Source organism: Oncorhynchus gorbuscha, linkage group LG10, assembly GCF_021184085.1.
Source record: "Oncorhynchus gorbuscha isolate QuinsamMale2020 ecotype Even-year linkage group LG10, OgorEven_v1.0, whole genome shotgun sequence".
NCBI lineage: Eukaryota > Metazoa > Chordata > Actinopteri > Salmoniformes > Salmonidae > Oncorhynchus > Oncorhynchus gorbuscha.
The window spans coordinates 100,049,989-100,065,767 of NC_060182.1; the positions used below are offsets into that span (position 1 = coordinate 100,049,989).

The window sequence follows — 15,779 nt, forward strand, 5'->3', positions numbered from 1 at the left end:
GGCTGGTAGTGGTCTGCTACAGTGGTCTGCTACAGTAGGAGGAACCAGGCTGGTAGTGGTCTGTTACAGTAGGAGGAACCAGGCTGGTAGTGGTCTGTTACCACAGGAGGAACCAGGCTGGTAGTGGTCTGCTACAGTAGGAGGAACCAGGCTGGTAGTGGTCTGTTACAGTAGGAGGAACCAGGCTGGTAGTGGTCTGCTACAGTAGGAGGAACCAGGCTGGCAGTGGTCTGCTACAGTAGGAGGAACCAGGCTGGCAGTGGTCTGCTACAGTAGGAGGAACCAGGCTGGTAGTGGTCTGCTACAGTAGGAGGAACCAGGCTGGTAGTGGTCTGCTACAGTAGGAGGAACCAGGCTGGTAGTGGTCTGTTACAGTAGGAGGAACTTGCTTTGTAAGTAGGAAAACATGCTACTATGAAGCCCCTAACTAAGATCATATGTATTCACCCCTTTACTATGAAGCCCCTAACTAAGATCATATGTATTCCCTTTACTATGAAGCCCCTAACTAAGATCATATGTATTCCCCCTTTACTATGAAGCCCCTAACTAAGATCATATGTATTCCCCCTTTACTATGAAGCCCCTAACTAAGATCATATGTATTCCCTTTACTATGAAGCCCCTAACTAAGATCATATGTATTCCCCCTTTACTATGAAGCCCCTAACTAAGATCATATGTATTCCCTTTACTATGAAGCCCCTAACTAAGATCATATGTATTCCCTTTACTATGAAGCCCCTAACTAAGATCATATGTATTCCCTTTACTATGAAGCCCCTAACTAAGATCATATGTATTCCCTTTACTATGAAGCCCCTAACTAAGATCATATGTATTCCCCCCCTTTACTATGAAGCCCCTAACTAAGATCATATGTATTCACCCCCTTTACTATGAAGCCCCTAACTAAGATCATATGTATTCACCCCTTTACTATGAAGCCCCTAAATAAGATCTGCTGCAACCAATTACCTTCAGAAGACACATAATTAGATAAATAAAGTCCACCTGTGTACAATCTAAGTGTCACACGATCTGTCACAGGATCTCGGTAAATATATCTATATCTATAAATATATTCAAACACACACCTATTCTGAAAGGCCCCAGAGTCTGCAACACCACTAAGCAAGGGGCACCACCAAGCAAGCGGCACCATGAAGACCAAGGAGCTCTCCAAACAGGTCAGGGACAAAGTTGTGGAGAAGTACAGATCAGTGTTGGGTTATAAAAAAATATCCAAAACTTTGAACATCCCACGGAGCACTCTGGGCTAGGGGGCAGTATTTTGAAGTTTGCATGACAAGCGTGCCCAAAGTAAACTGCCTGTTACTCAGGCCCAGAAGCTAGGATATGCATATGCATGTAGTATTGGATAGAAAACACTCTAAAGTTTCTAAAACTGTTAAAATAGTGTCTGTGAGTATAACAGAACTGATATGGCAGGCGAAACCCAGAGGACAAACCATAAAAATAAAATCAGCCTACCACTGTTTCCAATGGCTGTCATGTTTATTATGAGGCAAAATCCTCCCAGATTGCAGTTCCTAGGGCTTCCACTAGATGTCAACAGTCTTTAGAAAGAGTTTCAGGCTTGTTTTTGAAAAAATTAGCTAGAATTTGTAGTTTTTCCAAGTGGCTCCCATTTAGGCTGTAGTGTTTTCATGCGCGTGGACGAGAGTGCGTTCTTTGTTGTTTATCAATGGTAAGGCAATAACGATTCTCAGTCTTAAATTTGATCATTTATTTACGTTTTAGGGTTTGATTATTAACGTTGTTTGACCTTTTTGGAGAAGTTTATTGGTAAAGTTTGGGATTAATTTTGTATGCATTTTGGAGGAGGGAAACCAATGGATTATTGAATGAAGCGTGCCAGTTAACTGATTTTAGTGGCGCACCTGCCTGGTTGAAATATGTTTTTCATGCTTTTGTATGCGGGGCGCTGTCCTCAGATAATCGCATGGTGTGCTTTCGCCGTAAAGCCTTTTTGAAATCTGACACAGCGGCTGGATTAACAAGAAGTTAAGCTTTATTCTAATGTATGACACTTGTATTTTCATGAATGTAAAATATTTCTATTTCTGTAATTTGAATTTCGCGCTCTGCAATTTCACCGGATGTTGGCCAGGTGGGACGCTACCGTCCCACCTGCCTGTAAGAAGTTATATCCATTATTAAAAAATGGAAAGAATATGGCACCACAACAAACTTGCCAAGAGAGGGCCGCCCACCAAAAATCACAGAACATATAGCTGGGCTTTACGGAAGAGTGGCCAGAAAAAAAGCTATTGCTTAAAGAAAGAAATAAGCAAACGTGGGAGACTCCACAAACATATGGAAGAAGGTACTCTGGTCAGATGAGACTACAGTTGAGCTTTTTGACCAGCAAGGAAAACGCTATGTCTGGAGCAAACCCAACACATTTAACATTTACATTTAAGTCATTTAGCAGACGCTCTTATCCCTCTAATCACCCCGAGAACACCATCCCCATGCTGTGGGAATGTTTTTCCATCGGCAGGGACTGGGAAACTGGTCAGAATTGAAGGATGATGGATGGCGCTAAATACACAGAAATTCTTCAGGGAAAATTGTTTCAGTCTTCCAGAGATTTGAGACTGGGAAGGAGGTTCACCCTAAGCATACTGCTAAAGCAACACTTGAGTGGTTTAAGGGGAACCTTTAAATGTCTTGGAATGGTCTAGTCAAAGCCCAGACCTCAATCCAATTGAAAGATCGCTGTACACCAGCGGAACCCATCCAACTTGAACTTGAAGAATGAGCAACAATCCCAGTGGCTAGATGTGCTTATAGAGACATACCCCAAGAGACTTGCAGCTGGAATTGTTGCAAAAGGTGGCTCTACAAAGTATTGACTTGGGGGGTGAATAGTTATGCACGCTCAAGTTTTTCTGTCTTATTTCCTGTGAATCCTATGAATCTGGATACTGCTTTCATCAAGTTTTGTATTTTTGGTATTATTTCATGTTTGTTTCACATTAAAACATATTTTGCATCTTCAAAGTGGTAGGCATGTTGTGTATATCAAATGATACAAACCCCACAAAATGGTTTATTCCAGGTTGTAGGATAACAAAATGGAGGAGAGAGAGGAGGTGGAAGAGAGGGAGATGGAGAGAGAGAGAGGTGGAAGGAGGAGAGAGAGAGGGAAAAGATGCCAGGTGGAAGAGAGGGAGGAGAGAAGGAGAGGAGAGAGAGGTGGAGAGAAGGAGAGAAGGAGAGAGAGAGTGGAAGAGAGGGAGGAGAGAGAGAAGGAGAGGAGAGAGAGGTGGAAGAGAGGGAGAGGAGAGAAGGGAGAGAGAGGAGAGAGGAGTGGAAGAGAGGGAGAGAGGAGAGAAGGAGAGAGAGAGGTGGAAGAGAGTGGAAGAGAGGGAGAGGAGAGAAGGAGAGGAGAGAGAGGTGGAAGAGAGGGAGAGGAGAGAAGGAGAGGAGAGAGAGGTGGAAGAGAGGGAGAGGAGAGAAGGAGAGGAGAGAGAGGTGGAAGAGAGGGAGAGGAGAGAAGGAGAGGAGAGAGAGGTGGAAGAGAGGGAGATGGAAGAGAGGAGAGGAGAGGAGAGAGAGGTGGAAGAGAGGGAGAGGAGAGAAGGAGAGAAGGAGAGGGAGGGAGAGGAGAGAAGGAGAGGAGAGAGAGGTGGAAGAGAGGGAGGAGGAAGAGAGGAAGAGAGGGAGAGAGAGGAGAGAGAGAAGAGAGAGAGGGAGAGAGAGGAGAGGAGAGGAGAGAGAGGAGAGAGAGAGGGAGAGGGGAGATGGAGAGAGGAGAGGAGAGAGAGGTGGAAGAGAGGGAGAGGGAGAGAGAGGAGAAGAGAGGAGAGAGAGAAGGAGGAAGAGAGGGAGAGGAGAGAAGGAGAGGAGAGAGAGGTGGAAGAGAGGGAGAGGAGAGAAGGAGAGGAGAGAGAGGTGGAAGAGAGGGAGAGGGAGAGAAGGAGAGGAGAGAGAGGTGGAAGAGAGGGAGAGGGTGGAGAGAAGGAGAGAGAGGAGAGGAGAGTGGAAGAGAGGGAGAGGAGAGAAGGAGAGGGAGAGAGAGGTGGAAGAGAGGGAGAGGAGAGAAGGAGAGGAGAGAGAGGTGGAAGAGAGGAGAGAGGAGAGAGGTGGAGGAGAGGGAGAGAGAGAGGAGAGGAGAGAGAGGTGGAAGAGAGGGAGAGGAGAGAGAGGAGAGGAGAGAGAGGTGGAAGAGAGATGGAGAGAGGAGAGAAGGAGAGAGGAGGTGGAGAGAGGTGGAAGAGAGAAGAGGGAGAGGAGAGAAGGAGAGGAGAGAGGGTGGAAGAGAGAGAGAGGAGAGAAGGAGAGAGAGAGAGGGAGAGGAGAGAGAGGTGGAAGAGAGGGAGAGGAGAGAAGGAGAGGAGAGGAGAGAAGGTGGAAGAGAGGTGGAAGAGGAGAGAAGGAGAGGAGAGAAGAGAGGGAGAGAGAGAAGGAGAGGAGGTGGAAGAGAGGGAGAGGAGGAGAGGGAGAGAGAGAGAGGTGGAAGAGAGGGAGATGGAGAGAAGGTGGAAGAGATGGAGGGAGAGGAGAAGAGAGGAGAGGAGAGAAGAGGTGGAAGAGAGGGAGAGGAAGAGAGGGAGGGAGAGAAGGAGAGAGAGAAGGTGGAGAGGGAGAGAGAAGGAGAGGAGAGAGAGGTGGAAGAGAGAGGAGAGAGAGAGAGGAGAGGAGAGGTGGAAGAGAGGGAGAGAGAGGAGAGAGGAGGGAGAGAGAGGTGGAAGAGAGAGGAGATGGAAGGAGAGAGGAGAGAGAGGTGGAAGAGAGGGAGATGGAGAGAGGGAGAGGAGAGAAGGAGAGGAGAGAGAGAGAGGGAGAGGAGAGAAGGAGAGGGAGAGAGAGGTGGAAGAGAGGGAGAGGAGAGAAGGAGAGAGAGGTGGAAGAAGAGGAGGGAGAGGAGAGGAGAGAGAAGGAGAGGAGAGAGAGAGGAGAGAGAGGTGGAAGAGAGGGAGATGGAGAGGGAGAGGAGGTGGAAGAGAGGGAGGAGGGGAGAGAGGAGAGGTGGAAGAGGGAGGAGAGGAGAGGAGAGAGAGGTGGAGAGTGGAAGAGAAGAGAGGAGAGAGGGAGAGAGAGAGGTGGAAGGAGAGATGGAGAGAAGGAGAGGAGAGAGGAGAGGAGAGAGAGGGAGAGGGAGAGGAGGGAGAGAGAGGGAAGAGAGGGAGAGAGAGAAGGAGAGGAGAGAGAGGAGAGAAGAGAGGGAGAGGAGAGAAGGAGAGGAGAGAGAGGTGGAAGAGAGGAGAGGAGAGAAGAGAGAGAAGGAGAGGAGAGAGAGGTGGAAGAGAGGAGAGAAGGAGGAGAGAGAGGTGGAAGAGAGGGAGAGGGAGAGAAGGAGAGAGAGAGAGAGGTGGAAGAGAGGGAGAGGAGAAGAAGGAGAGGAGGAGAGAAGAGAGGAGAGAGAGGGAGAGGAGAGAGGTGGAAGAGAGGGAGAGGAGAGAAGGAGAGAGAGAGAGGTGGAAGGAGGGAGAGGAGAGGAGAGGAGAGAGAGGAGAGGGAGAGAGAGGGAGAGAGAGAGAGAGGTGGAAGAGAGGGAGAGGAGAGAAGGAGAGAGAGAGAGGTGGAAGAGAGGGAGAGGAGAGAAGGAGAGGAGAGAGAGGTGGAAGGAGAGGAGGAGGAAGGAGAGAGGAGGGAGAGAAGGTGGAAGGTGGAAGAGAGGGAGATGGAGAAGGAGAGGAGGAAGAGAGGGAGAGAGAAGAGAGGAGGAGAGAGAGGTGGAAGAGAGGGAGATGGAGAGAAGGAGAGAGGAGAGAGGTGGAAGAGAGGGAGAGGGAGAGAAGAGAGAGGAGAGAGGTGGAAGAAGAGAGGGAGGAGGAGAGAGAGAGGAGAGGAGAGAGGGAGAGGTGGAAGAGAGGGAGAGGAGAGAAGGAGAGGAGAGAGAGAAGAGAGGGAGAGAGAGGGAGAGAGAGAGAAGGAGAGGAGAGGAGAGGGGAAGAGAGGAGAGAGAGAGAAGGAGAGGAGAGAGAGGTGGAAGAGAGGATGGAGAGGAGGAGAGAGAGGAGAGGAGAGGAGAGAGGTGGAGAGAGGTGGAGAGAGGGAGAGGAGAGAAGGAGGAGAAAAGGAAGAGAGGAGAGAAGGAGAGGAGAGAGAGGTGGAAGAGAGGAGAGAGGAGGAGAGGAGAGAAGGTGGAAGAGAGGGAGGAGAGAAGGAGGAAGAGAGGGAGAGAGAGAGGAGAGGAGAGAGGAGAGAGAGGAGAGGAGAGGAGAGAGAGGTGGAAGAGAGGGAGAGGAGAGAAGGAGAGGAGAGAGAGGTGGAAGAGAGGGAGAGGAGAGAGAGGTGGAAGAGAGGGAGAGGAGAGAAGGAGAGGAGAGAGAGGTGGAAGAGAGGGAGAGGAGAGAAGGAGAGGAGAGAGAGGTGGAAGAGAGGGAGAGAAGGAGAGGAGAGAGAGAGAGAGAGAGAAGGAGGTGGAGAGAGGAGAGAGAGGTGGAAGAGAGATGGAGGAGAGAGAGAGAGGTGGAGAAGGGAGAGAGGAGAGGAGAGAAGGAGAGAGTGGAAGAGAGGGAGAGGAGAGAAGGAGAGGAGAGAGAGGGGAAGAGAGGGAGAGGAGAGAAGGAGAGGAGAGAGAGGTGGAAGAGAGGGAGAGGAGAGAGAGGAGAGAGAGATGGAGAGAAGGAGAGGAGAGAGGTGGAAGGAGAGGGAGAGAAGGAGAGGGGTGGAAGAGAGGGAGAGAGAGGAGAGGAGGAGAGGTGGAGAGAGGGAGATGGAAGAAGAGAGGAGAGAGGTGGAGAGAGGAGGAGAGAAGGAGAGGAGAGAGAGGTGGAAGAGAGGAGAGAGAGGGAGATGGAGAGAAGGAGAGGAGAGAGGTGGAAGAGAGGGAGAGGAGAGAAGGAGAGAGGAGAGAGGTGGAAGAGAGGGAGAGGAGATGGAGGAGAGGAGAGAGGAGAGAGGGAGGAGAGGAGAGAGAGGGGGAAGAGAAGGGGAGATGGAGAGAGGTGGAAGGAGAGAGAAGGAGAGAGGAGAGGGAGAGGAGAGAGAGGTGGAAGAGAGGGAGAGAGAGAAGGAGAGGAGAGAGAGGTGGAAGAGAGGGAGAGAAGGAGAGGAGAAGAGAGGGGAGAGGAGAGAAGGAGAGGAGAGAGAGAGAGAGGAGGGAGAGAGGAGAGGAGAGAGAGGTGGAAGAGAGGGAGAGAAGGAGGAAGAGAGGGAGATGGAGAGAGAGAGAGAGGTGGAAGAGAGGGAGAGATGGAAGAGAGAGAAGGAGAGAGAGAGAGAGGTGGAAGAGAGGAGAGAGAGAGGTGGAGAGAGGAGAGAGAGAGGTGGAAGAGAGAGAGGAGAGAAGGAGGAAGAGAGGTGGAAGAGAGGGAGAGAGAGAAGGAGAGGAGAGAGAGAGAGAGGAGAGAAGAGAGGAGGAGAGAGAGGGAGAAGAGAGAGGAGGAGAGGTGGAAGAGAGGGAGAGGAGAGAAGAGAGGAGTGGAAGAGAGGAGATGGAGAGAAGGAGAGGAGAGAGAGGTGGAAGAGAGGGAGATGGAGAGAAGGAGAGGAGGAGAGAAGAGGGGAGAGGAGAGAGGAGGGAGAGAGAGGTGGAAGAGAGGGAGATGGAGAGAAGGAGAGGAGAGAGGTGGAAGAGAGGGAGATGGAGAGAAGGAAGAGAGAGAGGTGGAGAGAGAGGGAGAGAAGGAGAGAGAGAGAGGAGAGAGGGAGAGGAGAGAAGGAGAGGAGAGAGAGGTGGAAGAGAGGGAGATGGAGAGAAGGAGAGGAGAGAGAGGTGGAAGAGAGGGAGATGAGAAGGAGAGAGAGGTGGAAGAGAGGAGGAGAGGAGAGAGAAGAGAGAGGAAGGAGAGGAGAGAGAGATGGAAGAGAGGGAGAGGAGAGAGAGGAGAGAAGAGAGGAGAGAGAGGTGGAAGAGAGGGAGAGGAGGAGAGGAGAGAGGAGAAGAGAGGGAGAGGAGAGAAGAGAGAGATGGAGAGAAGGAGGGAGAGAGAGGTGGAAGAGAGGGAGATGGAGAGAAGGAGAGGAGAGGAGGTGGAGAGAGAGAGGAGAGAAGGAGAGGAGAGAGAGGTGGAAGAGAGGGAGAGGAGAGAAGGAGAGGAGAGAGAGGTGGAAGAGAGGGAGAGGAGAGAAGGGGAAGGAGCGAGAGATAGAGGTGGAGAGAGGGAGAGGAGAAGAAGAGATCATCTTACCAGCCAGGGTAGAGCAGGTAGCGTGCTCTCATCATCTGCGCCTCAGAGAAGCTGCTCTCAGACAAAATCATCTTCACATCCTCATTCCTATAGAAGGGAATGATGCATTGTTACGCAAGGAACCAAGAGAATTACTGAAAGATTAAGACAGAAATGAGTTTAGACTTCATTAGGCTAATCTACCTGGTAACGGCTCCTCTCTCTGCCAGGATGAAGACAGCATTGGGATTGGCTGACCGGATCAGCTGCTGTACGGTTTGGAGGAGAGGGTTCTTCTGTTCTGCTGCCGGTCCAGTGAAGACGATCGTACTCACTATACCTTGGCTGCACTGCTCCACCAGCTTCGGGAAGACAAATCTATAAGGTAGAATCAGATATACACTCAGAACGGCTACCTCACTTTAATATTATCAGTTATGGCACAGAGTGGTTTAGCTCAGAGAGTGGGGGCCCACAGTCCCTGTTAGTGGGCCACGTCGGTGGCACTATATTATCCTCAAAGCGGGCAAAGAAGGTGTTTAGTTAGTCTGATTTTATTTTTGTAGTCCGTAATTGCCTGTAGACACTGCCACATAAGTCTCTTGTCTGAGCCGTTGAATTACAACTCCACTTTGACCCTATAATGACATTTCGCTTGTTTGATTGCTTGCGGATCGGTTATAAGAAATGATAGCGGATTCATTAAGTTAAATAATAATTGGGTTGGAGTCATGCAGTACGGAGCTATCTTTTATACATTTAAGGAATGAATCTGAGCCTCACGCTTATCACCTGTGGAAGGAGGGGCTTCCAGCGAGGAAGGAGGGGCTTCCACCTCACCTGGCCTAGGCCATAGGCCAATATGTTTTGATAAGGTTTGTATCACAACTAAAGTAGCCAAATAAATTCTTAAAATGAAGCACATTAATCTGCTTTACAAGGGGTGTAGAGCCTAACTACATACATAAACACCGTGTGAGTTTCAAGTTTGGGGAAAATAATGTTCACCATAGAAATACACCTTTATAATAAAAGCATTACATGCATAATCACATTTGTGGTCACTTTTGATAATGGTGTTTTCCGCTAATGGAACGCTTATAGCCTACTGCCATGTGCTTATAGCCTACTGCCATGTGCTTATAGCCTACTACCATGTGCTTATAGCCTACTGCCATGTGCTTATAGCCTACTGCCATGTGCTTATAGCCTACTACCATGTGCTTATAGCCTACTACCATGTGCTTATAGCCTACTACCATGTGCTTATAGCCTACTGCCATGTGCTTATAGCCTACTGCCATGTGCTTATAGCCTACTGCCATGTGCTTATAGCCTACTACCATGTGCTTATAGCCTACTACCATGTGCTTATAGCCTACTACCATGTGCTTACAGCCTACTACCATGTGCTTACAGCCTACTACCATGTGCTTATAGCCTACTACCATGTGCTTATAGCCTACTACCATGTGCTTATAGCCTACTACCATGTGCAAATCACTGTGGTTATAATGTGAAGAAATAGCCTAATACGTTATCCACAATTTAAGCTAATCGTTCTGATCTGTTGCGTCAGCCACATTGCGGAATTTTTCATTTATTTTTTTATTCTAGTGGTTGTATTAATTTGGGATCTATCGCATCCCACAACTGTCCCAGACTATGTCTGGAATATTTATTTCTCGCACAGAATAGGTCAACTTTTCTACAATGGGGATAGTAGATTGACATAGCTAGTGCTTTTGCTGTTCGTTAGGACTACTCATCTTGTTGGCTGACGAAAAGTAAATGTGGACAGTTCTTCCGATATCTTCAATATGCACCTTGGAATTGGATAAGGAGGTGTGCAGTTGCATCCCTGATGTGTCGGTCTTCACTTGTAGCCTGTGAGAAAGACCCGATCACATGATGGAGAGCCGTGTGAGTGAGAGGTGCTTCGGAGTGCTCAGGGAGAAGGGCAGAATGTAGCACTCAGGGAGAAGGGCACAGCAGCCACTAGCCGCAAAGTAATGTCTTTTTTTTAGGGTGCATTACGGTCACAAAGGGGATGCCACCGTGAAATTCGAGGCATAATCAAGTGCTTGTCAAACTATGACTGATGTAGTTGACGACATCCGATCCTCGTTTGCTAAGTCAAACAACACCGCTGGTTCTGCTCACACTGCCCTACCCTGTGCTCTGACCTCTTTCTCCCCTCTCTCTCCAGATGAAATCTCGCGTCTTGTGACGGCCGGCCGCCCAACAACCTGCCCGCTTGACCCTATCCCCTCCTCTCTTCTCCAGACCATTTCCGGAGACCTTCTCCCTTACCTCACCTCGCTCATCAACTCATCCCTGACCGCTGGCTACGTCCCTTCCGTCTTCAAGAGAGCGAGAGTTGCACCCCTTCTGAAAAAACCTACACTCGATCCCTCCGATGTCAACAATTACAGACCAGTATCCCTTCTTTCTTTTCTCTCCAAAACTCTTGAACGTGCCGTCCTTGGCCAGCTCTCCCGCTATCTCTCTCTGAATGACCTTCTTGATCCAAATCAGTCAGGTTTCAAGACTAGTCATTCAACTGAGACGGCTCTCCTCTGTATCACGGAGGCGCTCCGCACTGCTAAAGCTAACTCTCTCTCCTCTGCTCTCATCCTTCTAGATCTATCGGCTGCCTTCGATACTGTGAACCATCAGATCCTCCTCTCCACCCTCTCCGAGTTGGGCATCTCCGGCGCGGCCCACGCTTGGATTGCGTCCTACCTGACAGGTCGCTCCTACCAGGTGGCGTGGCGAGAATCTGTCTCCTCACCACGCGCTCTCACCACTGGTGTCCCCCAGGGCTCTGTTCTAGGCCCTCTCCTATTCTCGCTATACACCAAGTCACTTGGCTCTGTCATAACCTCACATGGTCTCTCCTATCATTGCTATGCAGACGACACACAACTAATCTTCTCCTTTCCCCCTTCTGATGACCAGGTGGCGAATCGCATCTCTGCATGTCTGGCAGACATATCAGTGTGGATGACCACCTCAAGCTGAACCTCGGCAAGACGGAGCTGCTCTTCCTCCCGGGGAAGGACTGCCCGTTCCATGATCTCGCCATCACGGTTGACAACTCCATTGTGTCCTCCTCCCAGAGCGCTAAGAACCTTGGCGTGATCCTGGACAACACCCTGTCGTTCTCAACCAACATCAAGGCGGTGGCCCGTTCCTGTAGGTTCATGCTCTACAACATCCGCAGAGTACGACCCTGCCTCACACAGGAAGCGGCGCAGGTCCTAATCCAGGCACTTGTCATCTCCCGTCTGGATTACTGCAACTCGCTGTTGGCTGGGCTCCCTGCCTGTGCCATTAAACCCCTTCAACTCATCCAGAACGCCGCAGCCCGTCTGGTGTTCAACCTTCCCAAGTTCTCTCACGTCACCCCGCTCCTCCGTTCTCTCCACTGGCTTCCAGTTGAAGCTCGCATCCGCTACAAGACCATGGTGCTTGCCTACGGAGCTGTGAGGGGAACGGCACCTCAGTACCTCCAGGCTCTGATCAGGCCCTACACCCAAACAAGGGCACTGCGTTCATCCACCTCTGGCCTGCTCGCCTCCCTACCACTGAGGAAGTACAGCTCCCGCTCAGCCCAGTCAAAACTGTTCGCTGCCCTGGCCCCCCAATGGTGGAACAAACTCCCTCACGACGCCAGGACAGCGGAGTCAATCACCACCCTCCGGAGACACCTGAAACCCCACCTCTTTAAGGAATACCTAGGATAGGATAAGTAATCCCTCTCACCCCCCTTAAGTTTTAGATGCACTATTGTAAAGTGACTGTTCCACTGGATGTCATAAGGTGAATGCACCAATTTGTAAGTCGCTCTGGATAAGAGCGTCTGCTAAATGACTTAAATGTAATGTAAATGTAGTATGTACAGCTTGGCAAAAAAACAAAAGCAGAGCTCATGCATTGGTGATCACTGCTTTGTTGGAACTAGAAGCACAAGCATTTCGCTACACTCGCATTTAACATCTGCTAACCATGTGTATGTGACAAATAACATTTGATTTGATGATTTGCATTTCAAGCAACTTTTTTCAAATCATCATTAGAGTCTCATCATGCAGCCTTACAATGTATTAAACACCAAAACATACAGGCCAATGTTTGTAGAACAACTAAAGTTACATTAACGACTCTAAATTAAGCATCTAGGAGGACCTGTTTCTTTGTTGACCTATCAACACAGAATAGCCACCTATTATCGTTTGGATAATGTATCCTTTCTATTTTATTAAACTTTGTTCAATGGTAGTATTTAAACTATATACCATAAATAACGGCACGACATTCTAAGCAGATCTTGTCTGTTAAATGAACTAGTGTTGTCCACAGCCATATGTCACAGCCAGATCAGGACCTAACATAAGGACAACTCAGAGTAAACTATTCTGTTCTTCTGAAAGAAACGACATTTCCTTTATATCATGTTTCTTTAGACCTGTATAAAATAAATAATGGATTTATTGTGAAGGTGTAGGATATATTAAATTGATTTTTTTTATTAAAAAAAATGTAGATGTTTCAAAGGTCTGCATCAGTGGCTTGTAGGCTAAATTATTTTATGTTAATTAACGGTCAATTACCGTGAGAACGGCAGTTATTTGCTTGACAATCACTGTCTTGATCAAATTTCCGCCACAGCCTCATGTGTGACCAGTGGAAGGTGTCCTGACCTGTGTTCCATGTATGAGCTGAGAGGGTCCACACAGGCTGTGACCGCCCCGATGGTGAAACAGGCCTGGACCACAGCATCTGGATGGGACAGGACCGCCTGGACCACGTCTAATACATCTGTACATCTAGAGACAGAGAGATAGTCAGGGTTAAGCCATCTAGAGATAGAGATAATCTACACAGACACAGGAAAGAGATTTAACCAGTGGATTATAAACAGAAAGATCATCAGTGACACCAGCAGATAATGGAGGGTATATCTGTCTGGTTGACTTCTGTAAGCTACATGCTACTATAACAGAGCTAATGGAGGGTATATCTGTCTGGTTGACTTCTGTAAGCTACATGCTACTATAACAGAGCTAATGGAGGGTATATCTGTCTGGTTGACTTCTGTAAGCTACATGCTACTATAACAGAGCTAATGGAGGGTATATCTGTCTGGTTGACTTCTGTAAGCTACATGCTACTATAAACAGAGCTAATGGAGGGTATATCTGTCTGGTTGACTTCTGTAAGCTACATGCTACTATAACAGAGCTAATGGAGGGTATATCTGTCTGGTTGACTTCTGTAAGCTACATGCTACTATAACAGAGCTAATGGAGGGTATATCTGTCTGGTTGACTTCTGTAAGCTACATGCTACTATAACAGAGCTAATGGAGGGTATATCTGTCTGGTTGACTTCTGTAAGCTACATGCTACTATAACAGAGCTAATGGAGGGTATATCTGTCTGGTTGACTTCTGTAAGCTACATGCTACTATAACAGAGCTAATGGAGGGTATATCTGTCTGGTTGACTTCTGTAAGCTACATGCTACTATAACAGAGCTAATGGAGGGTATATCTGTCTGGTTGACTTCTTTAAGCTACATGCTACTATAACAGAGCTAATGGAGGGTATATCTGTCTGGTTGACTTCTGTAAGCTACATGCTACTATAACAGAGCTAATGGAGGGTATATCTGTCTGGTTGACTTCTGTAAGCTACATGCTACTATAACAGAGCTAATGGAGGGTATATCTGTCTGGTTGACTTCTTTAAGCAACATGCTACTATAACAGATGATCTTAGAGACCGGTACACAGCTTAATGTGTACATACCCAGGAGTGAGCAGCAGTAGTCGGGGCTTCCCTCCAGGTGCTCTCTGTGTTTCCAGGAAGCAGGACAGGTAGCGCTGGAAGTGGGAGGTGGAGAAACAATCACTGCAGTCTGGACCTGGACGGTAGACAACCCACCTACACATCAACACACACAGGGGAAACACTTCAGTTAGACAAAATCACTGCAGTCTGGTCCTGGACGGTAGACAACCCACCTACACATCAACACACACAGGGGAAACACTTCAGTTAGACACAATCACTGCAGTCTGGTCCTGGACGGTAGACAACCCACCTGGTAGAATATACACACACAGTTAGGAACACCACAGTGGGGAACACCACAGTGGGGAACACCACAGTGGGGAACACCACAGTTAGGAACACCACAGTCTGGAACACCACAGTCTGGAACACCACAGTCTGGAACACCACAGTGGGGAACACCACAGTGGGGAACACCACAGTTCGGAACACCACAGTGGGGAACACCACAGTTGGGAACACCACAGTTAGGAACACCACAGTGGGGAACACCACAGTGGGGAACACCACAGTGGGGAACACCACAGTTAGGAACACCACAGTCTGGAACACCACAGTGGGGAACACCACAGTGGGGAACACCACAGTGGGGAACACCACAGTGGGGAACACCACAGTGGGGAACACCACAGTGGGGAACACCACAGTGGGGAACACCACAGTGGGGAACACCACAGTGGGGAACACCACAGTGGGGAACACCACAGTCTGGAACACCACAGTGGGGAACACCACAGTGGGGAACACCACAGTGGGGAACAACACAGTGGGGAACACCACAGTGGGGAACACCACAGTGAGGAACACCACAGTGAGGAACACCACAGTGGGGAACACCACAGTGGGGAACACCACAGTGGGGAACACCACAGTGGGGAACACCACAGTGGGGAACACCACAGTGGGGAACACCACAGTGGGGAACACCACAGTGGGGAACACCAGTGAGGAACACCACAGTGGGGAACACCACAGTTAGGAACACCACAGTTAGGAACACCACAGTTAGGAACACCACAGGGGGGAACACCACAGTGGGGAACACCACAGTGGGGAACACCACATACTGTACTGTGGGTCAGAGTTATAGTTCTTATTGTCTCACCTTCCTCCTTCTCTATTCAGCTGGACCAGGAAGTTAACCAGTCTGTTCTTGTGGCTGCCCGGTAGTCCAGAGATGATGGTTATAACCACCTGTTATCATACAAACACACAGGTACATCAGACTCCTGGACAATCAACAACATGTGGTAAGTAGTGGGAGCTGGGAAGACAGAATAGTCATCTGTATTAGTTACCTTGTCATCTGTCTTGTGAGAGGGTTGGTTACCTTGTCAGTCTGTCCTGTGAGAGGGTTGGTTACCTTGTCAACTGTCCTGTGAGAGGGTTAGTTACCTTGTCAGTCAACTGTCCTGTGAGAGGGTTGGTTACCTTGGCAGTCTGTCCTGTGAGAGGGTTGGTTACCTTGTCAGTCTGTCCTGTGAGAGGGTTGGTTACCTTGTCAGTCTGTCCCGTGAGAGGGTTGGTTACCTTGGCAGTCTGTCCTGTGAGAGGGTTGGTTACCTTGTCAGTCTGTCCTGTGAGAGGGTTGGTTACCTTGTCAGTCTGTCCTGTGAGAGGGTTGGTTACCTTGTCAACTGTCCTGTGAGAGGGTTAGTTACCTTGTCAGTCAACTGTCCTGTGAGAGGGTTGGTTACCTTGGCAGTCTGTCCTGTGAGAGGGTTGGTTACCTTGGCAGTCTGTCCTGTGAGAGGGTTGGTTACCTTGGCAGTCTGTCCTGTGAGAGGGTTGGTTACCTTGGCAGTCAACTGTGAGAGGGTTGGTTACC

General features: G+C 49.0%; 1 protein-coding gene across 1 annotated transcript in view; it reads right to left on the reverse strand.

Moving 5' to 3' along the window:
* dnaaf9 (dynein axonemal assembly factor 9) overlaps positions 1-15,779 on the reverse strand; it is a 107,231-nt gene that overhangs the window by 20,987 nt on the left and 70,465 nt on the right. The window contains exons 27-31 of the mRNA XM_046367624.1: positions 15,057-15,145; positions 13,907-14,041; positions 12,797-12,922; positions 8,295-8,468; positions 8,112-8,198 (exon numbers count right to left, since the gene is read on the reverse strand). Coding sequence (XP_046223580.1) covers positions 8,112-8,198; positions 8,295-8,468; positions 12,797-12,922; positions 13,907-14,041; positions 15,057-15,145 — 611 coding nt within the window. The remainder of the gene's footprint in view (positions 1-8,111; positions 8,199-8,294; positions 8,469-12,796; positions 12,923-13,906; positions 14,042-15,056; positions 15,146-15,779) is intronic.